Here is a 17,085-nt window from a genome sequence, read left to right on the forward strand (position 1 = left end):
AATAAATTTAAAATGAGATATTTGTTTTTGGGGACAAATCAGGACAGAATTTAGGGGTACATGATAGAACTTAGGGATAGGGTTAACAGACGTCCTCTTTTATCCTGACATATTCTTCTTTTCGGGTCCTAAATATGGTCCGGACGATTTGGTAGGAGAATGGTTGAGATGTCCTCTTTTCGGTGGGCTACTAATAACTACTTCGAATTCAAGATTCGTAAATGTATAAATATATATTTGTATATAATATTTGTTGGAATGTTAATAATATTGATTGTTAATAATATTGTCAATAATGTTAATAATGTTGCAATGTGCAATTTTCGAGGGAATATTGTACACATCCATCTTAAAGCAAGATGTAAAGAAGCTCAATATTATCGGAATCAGTGTATTTTCTCGCTGTGCCATCTAGAGATTTGTTGAGCAATACTATTAATTTTTCTTTGAAGCCTAAAGTGTCCTGCTTTTTAGTCTATCATATGGTAACCGTAGATAGGGACAATGGATGGTTGATTGGAATTTAAGCCCCCTTTTGAGCTCCGAGGCTACTGTCTTTGAGCTAGATCCGAACCATTACATATATGTCCTTACAAGAATTCGAACTTGGGGCCACAAGGCACCTCTGTTCCCTATGTAGACATATAAAGACTGAACTCCAAATGCAATATGATTGTCTTGTAGTAGACACTTTCTACTATCGAAAAATAATACTAATAATTGATTACAAGAAATAGGTCGCCAGCGGCAACGGAAAATAACTACCGCAAAAGGAAAATAATTGTGCTATCTGACTACATAAAAAAATAAGACAAAATTGATTACAATGTTCAATTACCTATCTAGGCACTCTCACATCTTAGTGGGTACTCTATAGCTGTTTAAGAAAGTCAATTTGTTATATATAACTGAATCAATGCTGTTTAAGAAATAATATAATTCTTTTTTTTTCAAATACCATTTTATTATGACAGTCGAAATTCATTAAAATCAGTAAATTCTGCTTTTGCTACTTCATAACAGAAGTTGCAGAAATTATTAGTTTATAGATTTCCAAAAGGGAAAAATAAATGAGATTTTTAAGCATGCACAATTTTCAAGGGATTTAAAATTATTGCCAAATAATGTAGTCGAAACACAGAACAGTTATGTCTTTTGATATAATATTCAAAATTCATAGAATTTACGTATTATTCAATTGTACAGATAATCATGTGAACAAGAAGGAAAATTTATACTAATTATAGGTACAGATTTACTTTGCAGTGGCCATTAAATTATTAACAACATGTTTCATACATACCTTACGCTAAAATTGTCTTACGTTAGGTTGTCATAATTCTTTTCTTTTATAAATTATTCATTTTTCATACATTAAAAATTAACTACATTTTTATTTCACGAAGAAATTCTTTAATTATTCTTATTGTTTTTATAAACACAATTATATCAATAAAATAATCGTAGGCCACATATCTTGCAAAGTTCATATTTTTACCGGTAATCAGAAATAGAAAGAAATGTTATTATCGAAGAATTATTCTGCTATTTAGATTTGATCAGAAAAAAAACACTAAGCAAAAGAGAACTGCGATTCGAAACCGTAAGAAATGATTGAATGTATGTATTTGCTGAATCATTAACATTTCAGATAATTTGGATACGATACTAATTTGAAATAAAACGACATGCAAAAATCAACTAGTAAATACTCATGCTCTTAAGATATATTTTACAGAAAATTTTGAAATAGCCAAGATCTCTCTGTTTCACATCGCTTATTAGGTTAGTTTAACTAATCAAAACCATACTGTAAAATTCGTACTACAGAATTATTCGGATGTACTATTACGAAATATGCAGGTAATCGGTATTAGGTTTGAAAGCGGGAGGCTGTAAATTTCTTTACACGAGCATTGTGTTCACTATGCAAATATCAGGAAAACATACTGTAAATGTATTTTCCATATTTGAAGAAAAGTATACTGTCAACACCACCGATAATTATCAACCATTAAAATGTAATTAAGTAACTTCTTAATATCAATGCTTCTATTGTTCTAATCTTACCGTTAAAGATGGATCATACGTAGAACACTCAGTCACTTAGTTTATCTCGTCATACTGTGAAAATTGTCAAATATTAGGCAATAACTTATGCCTAAAATAAGGAGACACTTCTTCAACACGTATATATATGTATTTATATCAAAGTCGAAGCTAAAATGGGAAAAATTCAATTTTTCCACATACCGTTAAAACTTAAGTGTCTGATCCATTTAAAAATCTCCTGAATTAGTCGGTAATCCTAAACGCAATATTTACTAATTCTGGTGCTAAAGGGGTTACAACTGTATAAACAAAGAAACGCCCACTTCAACATATGGAATATGGTTAAATAAATAATTTCATATTTCATTTAGTTCGAGAGGTTGATTTAGCTGTATTAAATAAAAATTAGTTACGAAATTATATAAATAATTCTTTCAAAATATAGAAAATTAATTAGTCTGCAAAAAAAATTGGTAAATTAAATCTAAATAAATTTGAATTGATTGTATTCCTACTTCTGGCATGGTATTAAATCACATGACGTCATCATAACAGAAAAAATAAAAAAATATTTTAAATGAAATATAACTAATAGTAAAAAAACAATTGTGGGAAAACGAATAACCATGAGGTTAACCACAAAGCCCTCGCTGGGGAAAAAAATAATTTCACATGCAATCTAACATAATTAGTGAAATGATGAAATTATTTTAAATTCTTCTAACATTAACTGCATCTATTTGTCAAACGCTGAATACACGATAAATGTAATCTTAAACACAACTAATCTAAACTAATGTTTCTAATAATTATTTTTTTATTCAGAGCAGCATTCCTATAAAGCTAGAATTAACTTACTTTTCCTCAATAATACAATAGCTTATCTGTCTAAATCAGGGCTTATAGTCTTTCAGTAATTCATTCTTCTTCTCTTCTGAGCAGTTAAAAAGCTTCAAGTTTGTAAAATTCTGTGTTCCTACTTCATTTCCTTTGAGATCTTTGAGAATGGCTCTATTCCTTAGTATTCTATATACGATAAATGGACCACAATAACAATAACAATATTTATGCGTTTTTTGTTTCAGTGCAGAAGATAATTCGTGCGTTTTTATTAGCACGAGATCATTTTCATTTAAGGTTACCTCTCTTTTATTTTTCTTCTTACTTCCCTGTAAGTTTGGAACATGTATTTCTGCTTGAAAATGTCTATCCTGCAATGGTGTTTGTTCTAAAACTTTTGGCCATGGATATTTTTTCCTCAGATGCATATCCGTTGAGTAGGAATAAAATAACTCCGACGGGCATTTTCCTGTAGTTTCACACATAGAATAATTTAACATATCTTGGATCTCTTGTAAAAATTTAGACCAGGTTGTGTGATCACTGTGGCATCGAAGTCTTATCAATTGATTCAAATTCTTATGAGCTCTCTCTAATATTCCATTAGAGAAAGGAGAATAAGGAGATGTCATTATATGTTTCATACCAGTGATTTTACAAAATTCCTTCCAATTCTTAGAAGAAAATTGTCCTCCTTTGTCTGAGATTATCATCATTGGATATGGCACTATGTGAAAATATCTATTTTTTAGTACTGTAATTATTTCTTTAGAATTTGCTTTCCTCAATGGCAAGAAAACTAAAAATCTGGAGTAGACATCTATTACGGATAAAATATAATTATAATTCCCGCTTTTAGGCAATTTACCTACAATATCAATGCAGAGCTTTTCGTGGCTATTGACGGCTGTAATATGACATTCCTCCTTTGAAATAACTATATTAGTATGTTTTATTCTTGAACATTCAATGCAATCATTTATATAACGACGTAAATCTGCCCTGATATTTTTCCACTTAAATAATCTCCTTATAAAATTTAAACATTTATTCAAACCGAAATGAGCTTTGTTGTGAACTGTTTCTATTATTTGTTTAGTCATAGTTTTCGGTACTACCAACAACCAGCTATTGCTACTATCATCTTTATGGAATAATATTCCTTCATGTAAACATGTCTTATCTAACTGTAATCTCCTTAACTTATTACAGTATTCATCCTTTTGTTGCTCTACTTTTAGTTCCTCCCAATTAAGCATATTGTAATCACTGACTGTTATAAAATTAATTAAATGTTCTTCTGTATCTAGTGGCGGTTCTGGAGGATTTCTGCTCAAAATGTCAGCTATTTTATTGTCTTGTGTCGAAATATGGTGATATTCTATATCAAAACGTTGTAATCTTAACAACATTTTTGTAGTTCGTGGATCTAAGTTTTGTACCTTTAGCGAATGAGTTACTGCCATGTTGTCCGTATGAACTATAACTTTTCTGCCTAAAATAAACTGAGAAAATTGTTCACATGCATATAATATTGCAAGCGTTTCCAGTTGGTATATATTTAAGGAATACTCATGCGCTCTTATTCTCCTGCTTGCGTAGGCTATTACTTCTGGTTCCTTCTCCTCTTTACCTTCTGGAAATTGTGCCAAATATGAGGATAAACTCTGAGCACAGGCATCTGCATATAAATGGAATGGTAAATCAAAATTCGGTTGAGCTAACGAGGGCGCTTCACTGGCTAATATTCGTAATTGTTCAAATCTTTCTAATAGTTCAGGTGTAAATCCTACTCTCTGCTGTTTCTTTAGGAGATCAAACAGAGGCGCAGTAAGCTCAGCAAACCCCTTTATATGTCTCCTTCTCCAAGAGATCAAACCTAAGAACTGTCTAATTTGTTTCTTTGTTTTTGGCAATGGAAAATATCTAATCGGTTCATTAAGTTTTGGATTAACTTGTATTTTTTCTGCAGTCACAATATGGCCCAAAAACTTTATCTCTGTCTTAATGAAATCGCATTTTTTAAAGTTTAAAGCAAAATTTGCTGAGTCAAAAATTTGCAATACGGTTTCCAAATGTAGAAAATGTTCTTCTATGGATTTACTGAATATAAGTTGATCGTCTAAGAAATTAATAACATATGATTTAAATCTTGGCCCAAAATATTTGTTCATAACCTCTTGATATACTGCAGCACTAGATTTTAGTCCCATAGGTAAACGACAAAGACAATACTGTCTATTTAAGTATACAAAACTTGTACACTCATAAGAAGAAGGAGTTAAAGCTATTCCATAATAGGCTTGGGTTATATCGATACTGCTATAGTATTTCGATCCTGCTAATCTCATAAGTAACTCTTGCACTGGTTCTACTTGTACCTTTGGACTTATTACCTTAACATTGAGTAATCTTAAGTCAATCACTGGTCTTAGAGAACCATTAGATTTTTTCACGCAATGAATGGGGTTTCTGTACGGACTGCTTTTTTCAACAGCGATTCCCAATTTCAACCATTTTTCTAGCTCCGTTTCAAAAGCTGGTTGTAATGCCTGAGGAATTGGGTATATTTTGCCTACAACTGGTTCATTATCAGTTAATTTAATTTCGTAAGGGTCTGTCTTTATCAATCTGGGATCACTCGAAAATAAATGCCTATAACGTAAAAGCAGTTCTAATAGTTTAGCTTTAATAGTTGCCGTCAAATCCTCTCTACTTCCAATGCTCTCCCTGATTTCTTTTTCTGAAGTTATACTCTCATCGTCTTGCAATTTATCATATTTTATTTCAGTAGTGACCGACTTTATATACAAGGTATGATCTTCGTCTAGATTAATGATAATGCTTTTGTTGAAATTGTCTGTAATATCTAATGTTTTATTTTTACAATTCAATATTGCATGATGACGTATGAAAAATGGATATCCGAGCAAAAAATCTACTTTCAAACTTTTTACGATATAAACAGGTACCTCAAAAATGCTTCCCTTAATTTCAATGTTCAAAACTAAAAATCCCTTTACTTGTACCTCTTCTTGTCCTGCAAAACCTTTAAGTGATAAAGAAGTCATTGGTTTTAACTTAGCAGATGGAAATTTTTCATTAATTTTCTTCCAAATATTGTAATTAAGAATATTTAAATCACTTCCGCTATCAAGGATGGCTTTTAATTTAATATCTGCTATATTGCAATGTATGATTGGTGAAGGGTAGGTTTCTATCACATTCGTTTCTTTTTCTTCATCATCAATTACAAAATGAATATTCAAAGCCATACTATTGTCCGACATCTTAGTTTTAATTAAAGTCTCATTCTCATCCACCATATTAGCCTCATGTAGTTCCCTATCAGAAATTATGTTCGATGGGGAAATCATATTTAGGCAGACAGGATCCCCATCAGAGCTCACTGACTGCCGGATGCATTTTCCAAATTTTGCGGGATTTCCGTATTTTCATTCCGCGTTGTTTCCTGATTATTCCCTCTATTTCGCCTGAAGTCACTGAAATAATTAGGATTATTACCCCTAAATCTAGATTGAGGAAATTTCCGCCAGTTTACTCCCATTGGGAACCAAGGAAATGGTGAAAAAGGATGTGCAAATGGGCCATTTCTGTTAAAAGAATTATTCCATTTATATCTACCATCTCTATCCTGTCCATTTTCTGTGTTTCTATTACAATTATTGAAATTCTCAGTACCATTTCTGTCACTTAAGATTCTATAATTATTGGCTAAATTCCCATTAAAATATTTATTTCTATCACTTACGAATCTGTTACTACTCTTGCCAATAAATCTATTGTCTGTGCTATTGTTAACAGATGCATTTACAAATCTAGTTTCTGTCTGACAACTACTATTCATACGATCAGGTTTTCTTTCCTTAGTGGACGTGGATTTTACCTGACGCACATTAAACTTATTTCTAGGCTTAATCGTATCATTGAAACTAGAACTATTTTCTTTCTGCGGTTGCAACTTAGTCAGATGGCAAATTAAGTCATCTACTGATTTAGGTGTTACTATTTTTAAGAATCCAAATCTCTCGTCAGGAATTGCATCTAAGACAATGTCCACTATTTCTCTCTCTGTAGGATTGCTGACTGCATTTTGATATCTACCTATTAAATTCCACACGTAATTGATCAACGACCCATGCCTAGATTTATCATATTTCTCGTTCTTTAGCTGTTTCAACTCCCAACGCTCCTTATAATCTGAGCAGAAATTTTGTGTGAAACACTGGGCAAAATCATAAAAATTATTTATTCGGCTTTCCGCCGAAAGAAACCAGATCTTAGCTGCTCCAGTTAAAGTTTGATTTAAAACGAACATTAAATCTCGTTTTTCTGTAATTTGAAAATAATCCAGGCTTTGCTCTAGATCTCTTAAATAATTTCTAGCGGATTCCTTACTAGAATTTCCTGAAAAATGTGGAAAAGCTCTTAAATCACTAGCTTTAAGTCTAGGAACTGTCTCTGAAATTCCACTGACTCTGTCTGTTCTACAACTATTGGGAATCATGGCATGATATGGATTTTGGAAATAAGGATTATTACTATTGTGATAATCTTCCATTGGCATTCTGAAACTATCATTCTGACTTACGTTCCTTTCATCTACGAAACGTGGAAATTGCGGTTGAAATTTATCAGATAACTGATTAAAACAAGTATTGAAGGTAGGGAAAATTGTCTGTTTAATTGTAGAAGTTTTAACTGCATTACTTGTAGGAATTTCTTTAATCTCATCCTCATTCTCTGAGTGATTATCTCCCCCCAGGAAAACAAATGGATCTTGGCTATACATATCAAAAGTTGTTCGTTTGCGTTTTACCGATCGAGCATGATTCGTCTCGCGTGTATTCAAATTATCTGAATCTTTTGCCTTATTAACATCTACCTCTTCCAGTCTATCCTCTAGCTTGGACATACGCTCTTCCAAACTAGCGGATTTCACCTCTCCGGATTGAATCGCTCGTTCTATCCTACTTAAGTCGGTCTTATGCTTAGTAACATCCCGAATTAGATTCGATACCGGTTCTTTCCATTTCTGATCGGCATTAAGTACATCTTTCACAATGTCTGTTATCTTATTTACCCTAGTATCTAATATCGTCATTCTATCGCTAGTCTCTTTTACAGTGTTCTTTAATTTATCTATTACCGAACTATGAGAAATTAATTCGGCATTCACACTATCAAATTGTACATCAAACTGAGATAAGGCTTCCGTGGTATTCTTTTGTACAATTTGAACCCGCTCAATCAAATCAGAATGTACTTTGTCTATTTTCATTTGTACTTCTCCTTTGAAATTGTTGAAATCCTTTTGTAACTTTTCCATACCCATTTTACATTCACTTTGTCCCTGTAACATTTGATTCTCTAACCTAGCTTGACTTTGTTCGATTTTATTGTTTACATTTTGTTCCAGTTTGTCTACCTGTTCTTTCATTCCTTTTTCTAATTCAGTTTGCGCTATTCCTATTTCCGACAGTTTATTCATCAACACCTGAAAAGCATCACCATCAATAGTGAAATTACCAGTGTTTTGGCGTACTTTATCACTACCTCCTTCAGAAGATACAATACTTTCTGTATTAACAGTTACATTAGTTGAAGTAGGATTTCCGTTCACTGTCGCCACTAAACCTAGCATATTTTCTGAATCCACATAAGATTCATTCTCAGTATTGTCGTCGCTAATAGGTGCCGCTTTTTCTCTACAAAACTCACAAAACCAAATTAAATTTCCAGCCCTGTACTTGTCAAACTCTTCATCACTAATAACAATACAAGTACTGTGATAAGCACTTGAACAGCTTTTGCACTCAAGCACCGAATCATCCCTTTTATTATCGGAACAGCACTTTAATGCTATTTCTTCGTTAACTTTAGCTTTCCTAGTACGTCGCATTGTGTTATTCAATACGCACACTAAGAAAATATCTAAAACATTAAATGTCGTAAAAAAAAACTTCAGTTTGCTAAATTCAAGTTCTTCACTTTACTAACACTAGCTTTGTTAAGCTTTATTTCATGCAAACACAGCCTATCCCGCTTCCAAGAACCCAACCTAAAACCTGCTACTTCGCAATATTTACCTGCATTTGATCTTGGCTGACTTCTTTCTGTATCTAATAATAACAACAATAGAGCACAGCATCATAAGATATGAGACAATCCTGGCTAAAGGGGAGCCACTTATTGTAGTAGACACTTTCTACTATCGAAAAATAATACTAATAATTGATTACAAGAAATAGGTCGCCAGCGGCAACGGAAAATAACTACCGCAAAAGGAAAATAATTGTGCTATCTGACTACATAAAAAAATAAGACAAAATTGATTACAATGTTCAATTACCTATCTAGGCACTCTCACATCTTAGTGGGTACTCTATAGCTGTTTAAGAAAGTCAATTTGTTATATATAACTGAATCAATGCTGTTTAAGAAATAATATAATTCTTTTTTTTTCAAATACCATTTTATTATGACAGTCGAAATTCATTAAAATCAGTAAATTCTGCTTTTGCTACTTCATAACAGAAGTTACAGAAATTATTAGTTTATAGATTTCCAAAAGGGAAAAATAAATGAGATTTTTAAGCATGCACAATTTTCAAGGGATTTAAAATTATTGCCAAATAATGTAGTCGAAACACAGAACAGTTATGTCTTTTGATATAATATTCAAAATTCATAGAATTTACGTATTATTCAATTGTACAGATAATCATGTGAACAAGAAGGAAAATTTATACTAATTATAGGTACAGATTTACTTTGCAGTGGCCATTAAATTATTAACAACATGTTTCATACATACCTTACGCTAAAATTGTCTTACGTTAGGTTGTCATAATTCTTTTCTTTTATAAATTATTCATTTTTCATACATTAAAAATTAACTACATTTTTATTTCACGAAGAAATTCTTTAATTATTCTTATTGTTTTTATAAACACAATTATATCAATAAAATAATCGTAGGCCACATATCTTGCAAAGTTCATATTTTTACCGGTAATCAGAAATAGAAAGAAATGTTATTATCGAAGAATTATTCTGCTATTTAGATTTGATCAGAAAAAAAACACTAAGCAAAAGAGAACTGCGATTCGAAACCGTAAGAAATGATTGAATGTATGTATTTGCTGAATCATTAACATTTCAGATAATTTGGATACGATACTAATTTGAAATAAAACGACATGCAAAAATCAACTAGTAAATACTCATGCTCTTAAGATATATTTTACAGAAAATTTTGAAATAGCCAAGATCTCTCTGTTTCACATCGCTTATTAGGTTAGTTTAACTAATCAAAACCATACTGTAAAATTCGTACTACAGAATTATTCGGATGTACTATTACGAAATATGCAGGTAATCGGTATTAGGTTTGAAAGCGGGAGGCTGTAAATTTCTTTACACGAGCATTGTGTTCACTATGCAAATATCAGGAAAACATACTGTAAATGTATTTTCCATATTTGAAGAAAAGTATACTGTCAACACCACCGATAATTATCAACCATTAAAATGTAATTAAGTAACTTCTTAATATCAATGCTTCTATTGTTCTAATCTTACCGTTAAAGATGGATCATACGTAGAACACTCAGTCACTTAGTTTATCTCGTCATACTGTGAAAATTGTCAAATATTAGGCAATAACTTATGCCTAAAATAAGGAGACACTTCTTCAACACGTATATATATGTATTTATATCAAAGTCGAAGCTAAAATGGGAAAAATTCAATTTTTCCACATACCGTTAAAACTTAAGTGTCTGATCCATTTAAAAATCTCCTGAATTAGTCGGTAATCCTAAACGCAATATTTACTAATTCTGGTGCTAAAGGGGTTACAACTGTATAAACAAAGGAACGCCCACTTCAACATATGGAATATGGTTAAATAAATAATTTCATATTTCATTTAGTTCGAGAGGTTGATTTAGCTGTATTAAATAAAAATTAGTTACGAAATTATATAAATAATTCTTTCAAAATATAGAAAATTAATTAGTCTGCAAAAAAAATTGGTAAATTAAATCTAAATAAATTTGAATTGATTGTATTCCTACTTCTGGCATGGTATTAAATCACATGACGTCATCATAACAGAAAAAATAAAAAAATATTTTAAATGAAATATAACTAATAGTAAAAAAACAATTGTGGGAAAACGAATAACCATGAGGTTAACCACAGTCTCTCACTCTTTGTATTCATACATGTATTTATTTTATGTTTTGATAATTTTGTGACTTGTTTCTTAACCTGTGTGTTTATTATCCAGGAAGTTATACTCTTCCATATTTTCAACGTGAACAGTTTTACCTCTGAAATTTTTCTCCCCCGCAGGGATTAGAAAGAAAGAAAGAAAAAAGAGGGACAGGATTTGACCTTTACGAAAATGGTATTCTGTTCATTTTGTTACGTTTAACACTTACGATCATCATGCCCGTAAGAATATTACTACGATTACTATGTTTGAATAAAAGTAGAACTTTTACGACTTTTTCTTACACAAATAAGAATTAATAGCAACTAACTATTAAAAAAAAAAAGTGAAAGGTGGCTCGCAAAACAATAGCGATAAGCAAATAAAAGTGGGCGTTCGGATGAATAAAAGGGATTCTAATCAAATTACATGATATCCGGTGAGAGGTGTTGACGCTTGCATGCTTATAAGCCATCAGTCACTCGTTGTGAGTGATAAAGTTAACACACGCTTTGTTAAATGGCTTTTCTTTTGCATCTCATTGAATTAAACGCATCTATGAAACGTTATTTATTAACCGCGGGAAGTATGTATTTCGATGGAGTTTTCTTGAGTTTATGAATTTATGTCTTTTCAGTCTATTGATTTATTTCAAATCTATTTAAATGTCCCTTAATTTCACGAAAATGAAGTTTTGTTACACATAATGTTAATATTTAATTATCAAATTTAAGTAATTTTAAATGTATATAAGTGCAAATACAGTTTGGAAAGCAAGGGACATTTAACTAAAACTTGAAGAACACGTCAATACAATAACATTAAAATTCCTGTTCATTTCAAAGAAAACAGGAGAATAATTCCCCATATAAAGCAATCGGTTTAAAAAGAAAAACGTGCAGGTGTTAAAGAGTCAACATTAGTTTATAGAACTTTATAAAAGTTCCCAACCTTATTTACTTTGCACTCCCCCTTCCCCTTCGTAAACCTTACATACCGAACGTACGCCTCTCCTCCTTTTCGCTCGTTGGTTATAGTTGCTTTTTGTCTGACCTCTTCTGCGATTTAAGATGCAGCATTGAATTCTCTAATCTTTAGTAATAATCAGTGGCGTATTTGGGGGGGGGGCTTCCGGGCTTAAGCCCCCCCCCCCGAAATCTTACTTACTATAGTAAAGTATATGAAATATCTTGCAGAATTTTCATATTTTCAGGCAAACCCCCCCCCCGAAAGTTAGCAAAGCCCCTCCCGAAACAAAATCGTAAATACGCCACTGGTAATAATGGTAATAATAATAATAATTTGCTCATACTTGATAAGCCCGTGTTGTAGACACTAAAATAGCATTTTGTATTTATTTATTTATTGATTGATAAAATTTTAATTTGCATAATGGTTTAGTTTTCAGTAACGTAGAAATCTTAAATAGAAACAGTAAAGACAAAATATCTTACATGTGATGTCATGAAGTTTGCTAAGGCTGAATTTTAAATCGTTGTTACAAATGGGGCTTTAATCATAATTTTGTTGTACTCCTGGGAGGGGGCATGCATACTTTAATGAATTTGGTTGGTTGTGTCGGGACTCTTATGACCTAATATTGGTTTAGAAGAGATCATACCATCTGCCTTCGGTGGAGTATCACACATGTTATCTGGGAAAAACTTCCCTCAAAACGTTAGAGCCTTGAGAATTGTTACAGAAGAAGTGTTGAAAAGTACGCTACAAGACCCGAACGTTTGTCTTAAGGTCGATTTGATGGAAATTATGGAAGCATCTGCTGTAAAAAGTAAAGCTTGTAAATTGTAGCTGGATTGCTCAATAAAACCCGTTTTCATAACGATGATTTATATCAGAGCAGAGCGTGAAGGGGATTTCTCACTGCATTTGTGGGCTATCCAACAAAAGTAATGTTGCCATTTTTTTCTGCGAATCACTTCAACATTGTCTACGCGAAACATTGTCTGTATTATCTAAGATCCATGGAAAAATTTCCCTATCACATTATGGAGAAATTTGAATAAAAAATGAAATGAAATCTTTAAATTTTACGTCCCACGGTTATGCGGTTAGGCTAAAGGAAGACCGTGATGATGGGAAATGAGTAAAATGGTGGAATCAAGAAAGTGGGAGGAAACGGGAGAACCCCGAGAAACCGCACGAGCACGGTATTTGTCCACCGCAAAGTCCACACGGCGCGAGCTGGGATCGAACCAGGGACCACAAGCACCGGAGGTGAACGCTCTACCACTGAGCTGGCAGCATATAGTCTATATGTTGTAAAATGTAACTGGAACATCACTAAAAAAAAGAATTGAGCTTAACATCTCTCGATTAAGCACCTAGATTAAGGGAGAGGTGATGATGAGATGAATGATAGCGAGGAATGACGAAAGTGGTAGGAAACAGAAGAACCCCGAGAAAACCCGCATATACGGTGTTTGTCCACTACAAAACCCACTTGGCAGATGCTGGGATCAAACCAGGGACCCTACGCGCCAGAGTCGAGCGCTGTACTACTGAGCATCACAAAAATAGTTTACCTTTCGAACCACCTATACGTCTTCATTAACATATTCAAGAACTAAAGAACATCTCTTACTTTATACAGAAAAGTGTATGATGCACAATAATACTGGTACTGCATATCTATATTTTATGCATTATCCTTAGGTTTCATGTCAATGAAATAGATGTTAATATAATTGTATGTGTACACTCATTTTATTTACTTATACTAATATGTATTTTTCATTTTCTTTTCTTTTTTTATTTTCAGGGGTGACAATATTGAAACAATGGCATGGACAAGGTGGTCCCTTCCGATTGCCTTTTGGACCTGCCTTCTAGTATGCATTACACAATGTGATAGTAAGTATCTATTATATACAGAATCTCTAATCTCGGTCAATATAGTAAGGTTTTCAGGTCAGAGGGAACACCACAGAAGATTCCGTCTTAACGTATATACCTATATGTTATTTTTTAAGCCTATTTATTCATATGGGATTTTTTTCTGTTTTCTTTGAAACGATCTGAAATTTTAATCGTACGATTTTACTAGTTTCTTCTTTAAGTCTAGTTAAATCTCCGTTGCTTTTTCAAAATGAATTTCAAATATATACCTAAGTATATTATTAAGTATTCTACCTGGTAGCAGGTTCTTGTCTAATGCGCTTTTTATTTCTTAGGCTCGGGCCTGGAAATACTTCTTCCATGTTTCTCGATCTTTCCCTTCCTCTTTTGCCTCCCAATATTTTTTTCTACTTTTCAAATCATCAATCGATCAGTTTTATTCTTCTTTCTGCTCCTCGCTTTCCTTCCATCTTTCCCTTTATAGCGGTATGAAGAAGACGGTTTCTTCGCAAAATGTGTCCAATCCAATTAGCCTTCCTCCGTAGGTTACTAACTAAAAGCGTCCTCTTCTCTTCTAGCCGTTTTAAAATATCTTCGTTTATTACTCTCTCTGTCCATTTTGTCTTCTTCATCTTCCTATAACACGACATTTTGAAGTTCTGTAAATATTTCTTCTCTAACTTCCGTAATGTACAAGTCCCTGAACTCGATACATAGCACTTGACCAATTTCTTCTTTAGAGCAATATTAAATCTGCTAGTTAAGAGTGATATATCTCTGTTGAATGCTTGTTTTGCTACGGTAATTCATGATCTTATCTCTTTGCTGCAGTAAGCGTCTCTCGTCGAAATACTTCCTAGATATTTGAAATGATCTCTCTCTTCCTGTCTATATAACAGGCTTGAAGCGTAAACCTAATTAATTGAAAAGAACATTAAATATAACTTTGACATATTAATATGATATCATTTTTCAATCGTGTTTTTATGTATTGCATGGAAAAAATAGCTGTGACTTCAATAATTATTAAATATTTTTATGGATTAGGTCTATATTCTGAAAATATTCCAGTGAAACTAATAAATAAATTTCTGCTAAATAATGCTTACCCCTATTAAATAATTAATTTTACAGTAAAACTAACTAGAGTGAAAATTATGTGAAAATGTTATATTGTCATCTGGTTTACGTATATGTTCAAAGTGTCGTAGCTCTAGTGCGCGAAATTTAAGTTGGAAGATTTGACTCTAATAAACAAACATAAATCTAATCTAATAAAATCATTGTACGAGGGCTTTTCGGAAAGTAACCTCCGATTGATTAAAAAAAAAGAAACACTAAAGTAAATAATAAGAATTTATTATATACATCTGAAAACTACTTCTTTGCTTTATTTTTCAACATTTTCTCTGCACTGGCTTCATAAAAAAATCTCCTTGAGCCAGCCTGTGACCGCATCTTCCAGCTTCTCATCATCCCCAAAGCGCTGACATCCTGAAAATTTGTGAAAATTCATCGGAAAACTCCGAGATTGTGAAATGTCAATTTCTACGAACTTTTCCATCAATTTTCAGAACGAGTTCTTCAGCGACCACTCCTCTCTTGGTCATAAATGTTTGTTCGTCCACTTTTAAATGAACGAACCCATTCACGAACAATTCCTTCACTCATCACACTTGGTCCATACCCGGCACAAAGTTCCCAATGAATAGCTGCTGCCGAATATTGTTTAGCCATAAGAAAACGTATAACAGCTCGCACCTCGCACTTTGCGGGGTTTTCTATTGCAGCACACATTTTGAGACACTACAAAAGTGGAAGTACCGTAGTAATCAGACAACCTTTACTCTACCACAGCTGGATGCAGACTGATCTACCGCGCATATCTGTGCAAAGATGGTAGCGCTGCCCCACTACTTTGTGCACAGTGACCAATCGGAGGTTACTTTCCCAACGCGCCTCGTAATTATAAAAGCTTATGAAATACTGCAGTAAACTGACAGTGTTTAATTCGAATCTATATTCCTTTTTTTTTTTTTTTTTTTTTTTTTTTTTTTTTACGAATAGTTCCAGCCCAACTATTTTCTTATACTCTAAATACAGAAATCAAAGCACATTATTGTAATTTCTCTGATTTAATAAGTAATAAAATATTCAATATTATCCAGATATTTCTTTTGTCCTAAAATATTCTGAAAATCGATTATCTCGACTATTTCATTAATTGGAGTTCAAGTCCCTTTTTAGCATCGAAGCTATATGAGTCGGTACTAGCTGTTTCAAGTGGGATCCGAACCAGTATTCGGATTTGTATCCGAAAGTATTCGGATTTGTATCCGAAACAAGTATCCCCACCGGCAATCAAACCCAGGTCCACATACATTTGTCACTCGACTATGAAGCGGCATGAAAACATTGATATTATTTTATAATTAATATATTATGATGATGATATTGATGATGATGATGATTATGATATTGATTAATGAATATTATTTTGTAAGTAAGAGGGGAAAGATTAAATTAAAGATGTAGTTTAATGTAGGCTAAATGGGATGGGTGACAACTGCAACTGAGTGATTATAGAAGAATTGGTGGCGTAGAAATAATGGGAAGAACAAAACTCACGGACACGATGTTGACGTCACCACAAACTAACATAGTTTGAAATCGAACCAGGGACCGCTGACATCAGAAATAAGTATTAGAAAATCTCGTATAGAAATTGTAACTCTATTTTTTATTATTTTATTCATTTCTGCAGTATTTTGAGAAAATATAATAAAAAAGGGCATAAAGAGGTCCCCGATACCTGCGGTCATATATAGTACTCTTTCGACGCACGTGGTAGTCGTAGTTGGAAACTGCCGGGAAATAGAACGGTTGAGGTACACTCTTGAGGAACTGATTCGAATTGCGTCCTAATCCTGTTAGTGGACAAGAATTTATGTATTTTCCCCCATTTTACTCGACTATATTTGAGTGTATTTTCCCACTCTGCTACGGTAGGAGTAATAGGAATTCGTTTTATAGGATGGAAAATAGTTTGCCTGAAATTTATCTGTAGCCTAGAATAAAACTATACTACGTGCACA

At 32.8% G+C, this 17,085-nt stretch overlaps 1 protein-coding gene across 1 annotated transcript in view; it reads left to right on the top strand.

Moving 5' to 3' along the window:
* The window catches only part of LOC145694897 (interference hedgehog-like), a 193,183-nt gene that overhangs the window by 101,775 nt on the left and 74,323 nt on the right, over positions 1-17,085 (top strand). Inside the window, exon 2 of the mRNA XM_081771633.1 lies at positions 13,914-14,005. Within this exon, the coding sequence (XP_081627759.1) occupies positions 13,933-14,005 (73 nt within the window). The 5' untranslated portion in view covers positions 13,914-13,932. The remainder of the gene's footprint in view (positions 1-13,913; positions 14,006-17,085) is intronic.

Source organism: Thermobia domestica, chromosome 9, assembly GCF_964235325.1.
Source record: "Thermobia domestica chromosome 9, izTheDome1.hap1.1, whole genome shotgun sequence".
NCBI lineage: Eukaryota > Metazoa > Arthropoda > Insecta > Zygentoma > Lepismatidae > Thermobia > Thermobia domestica.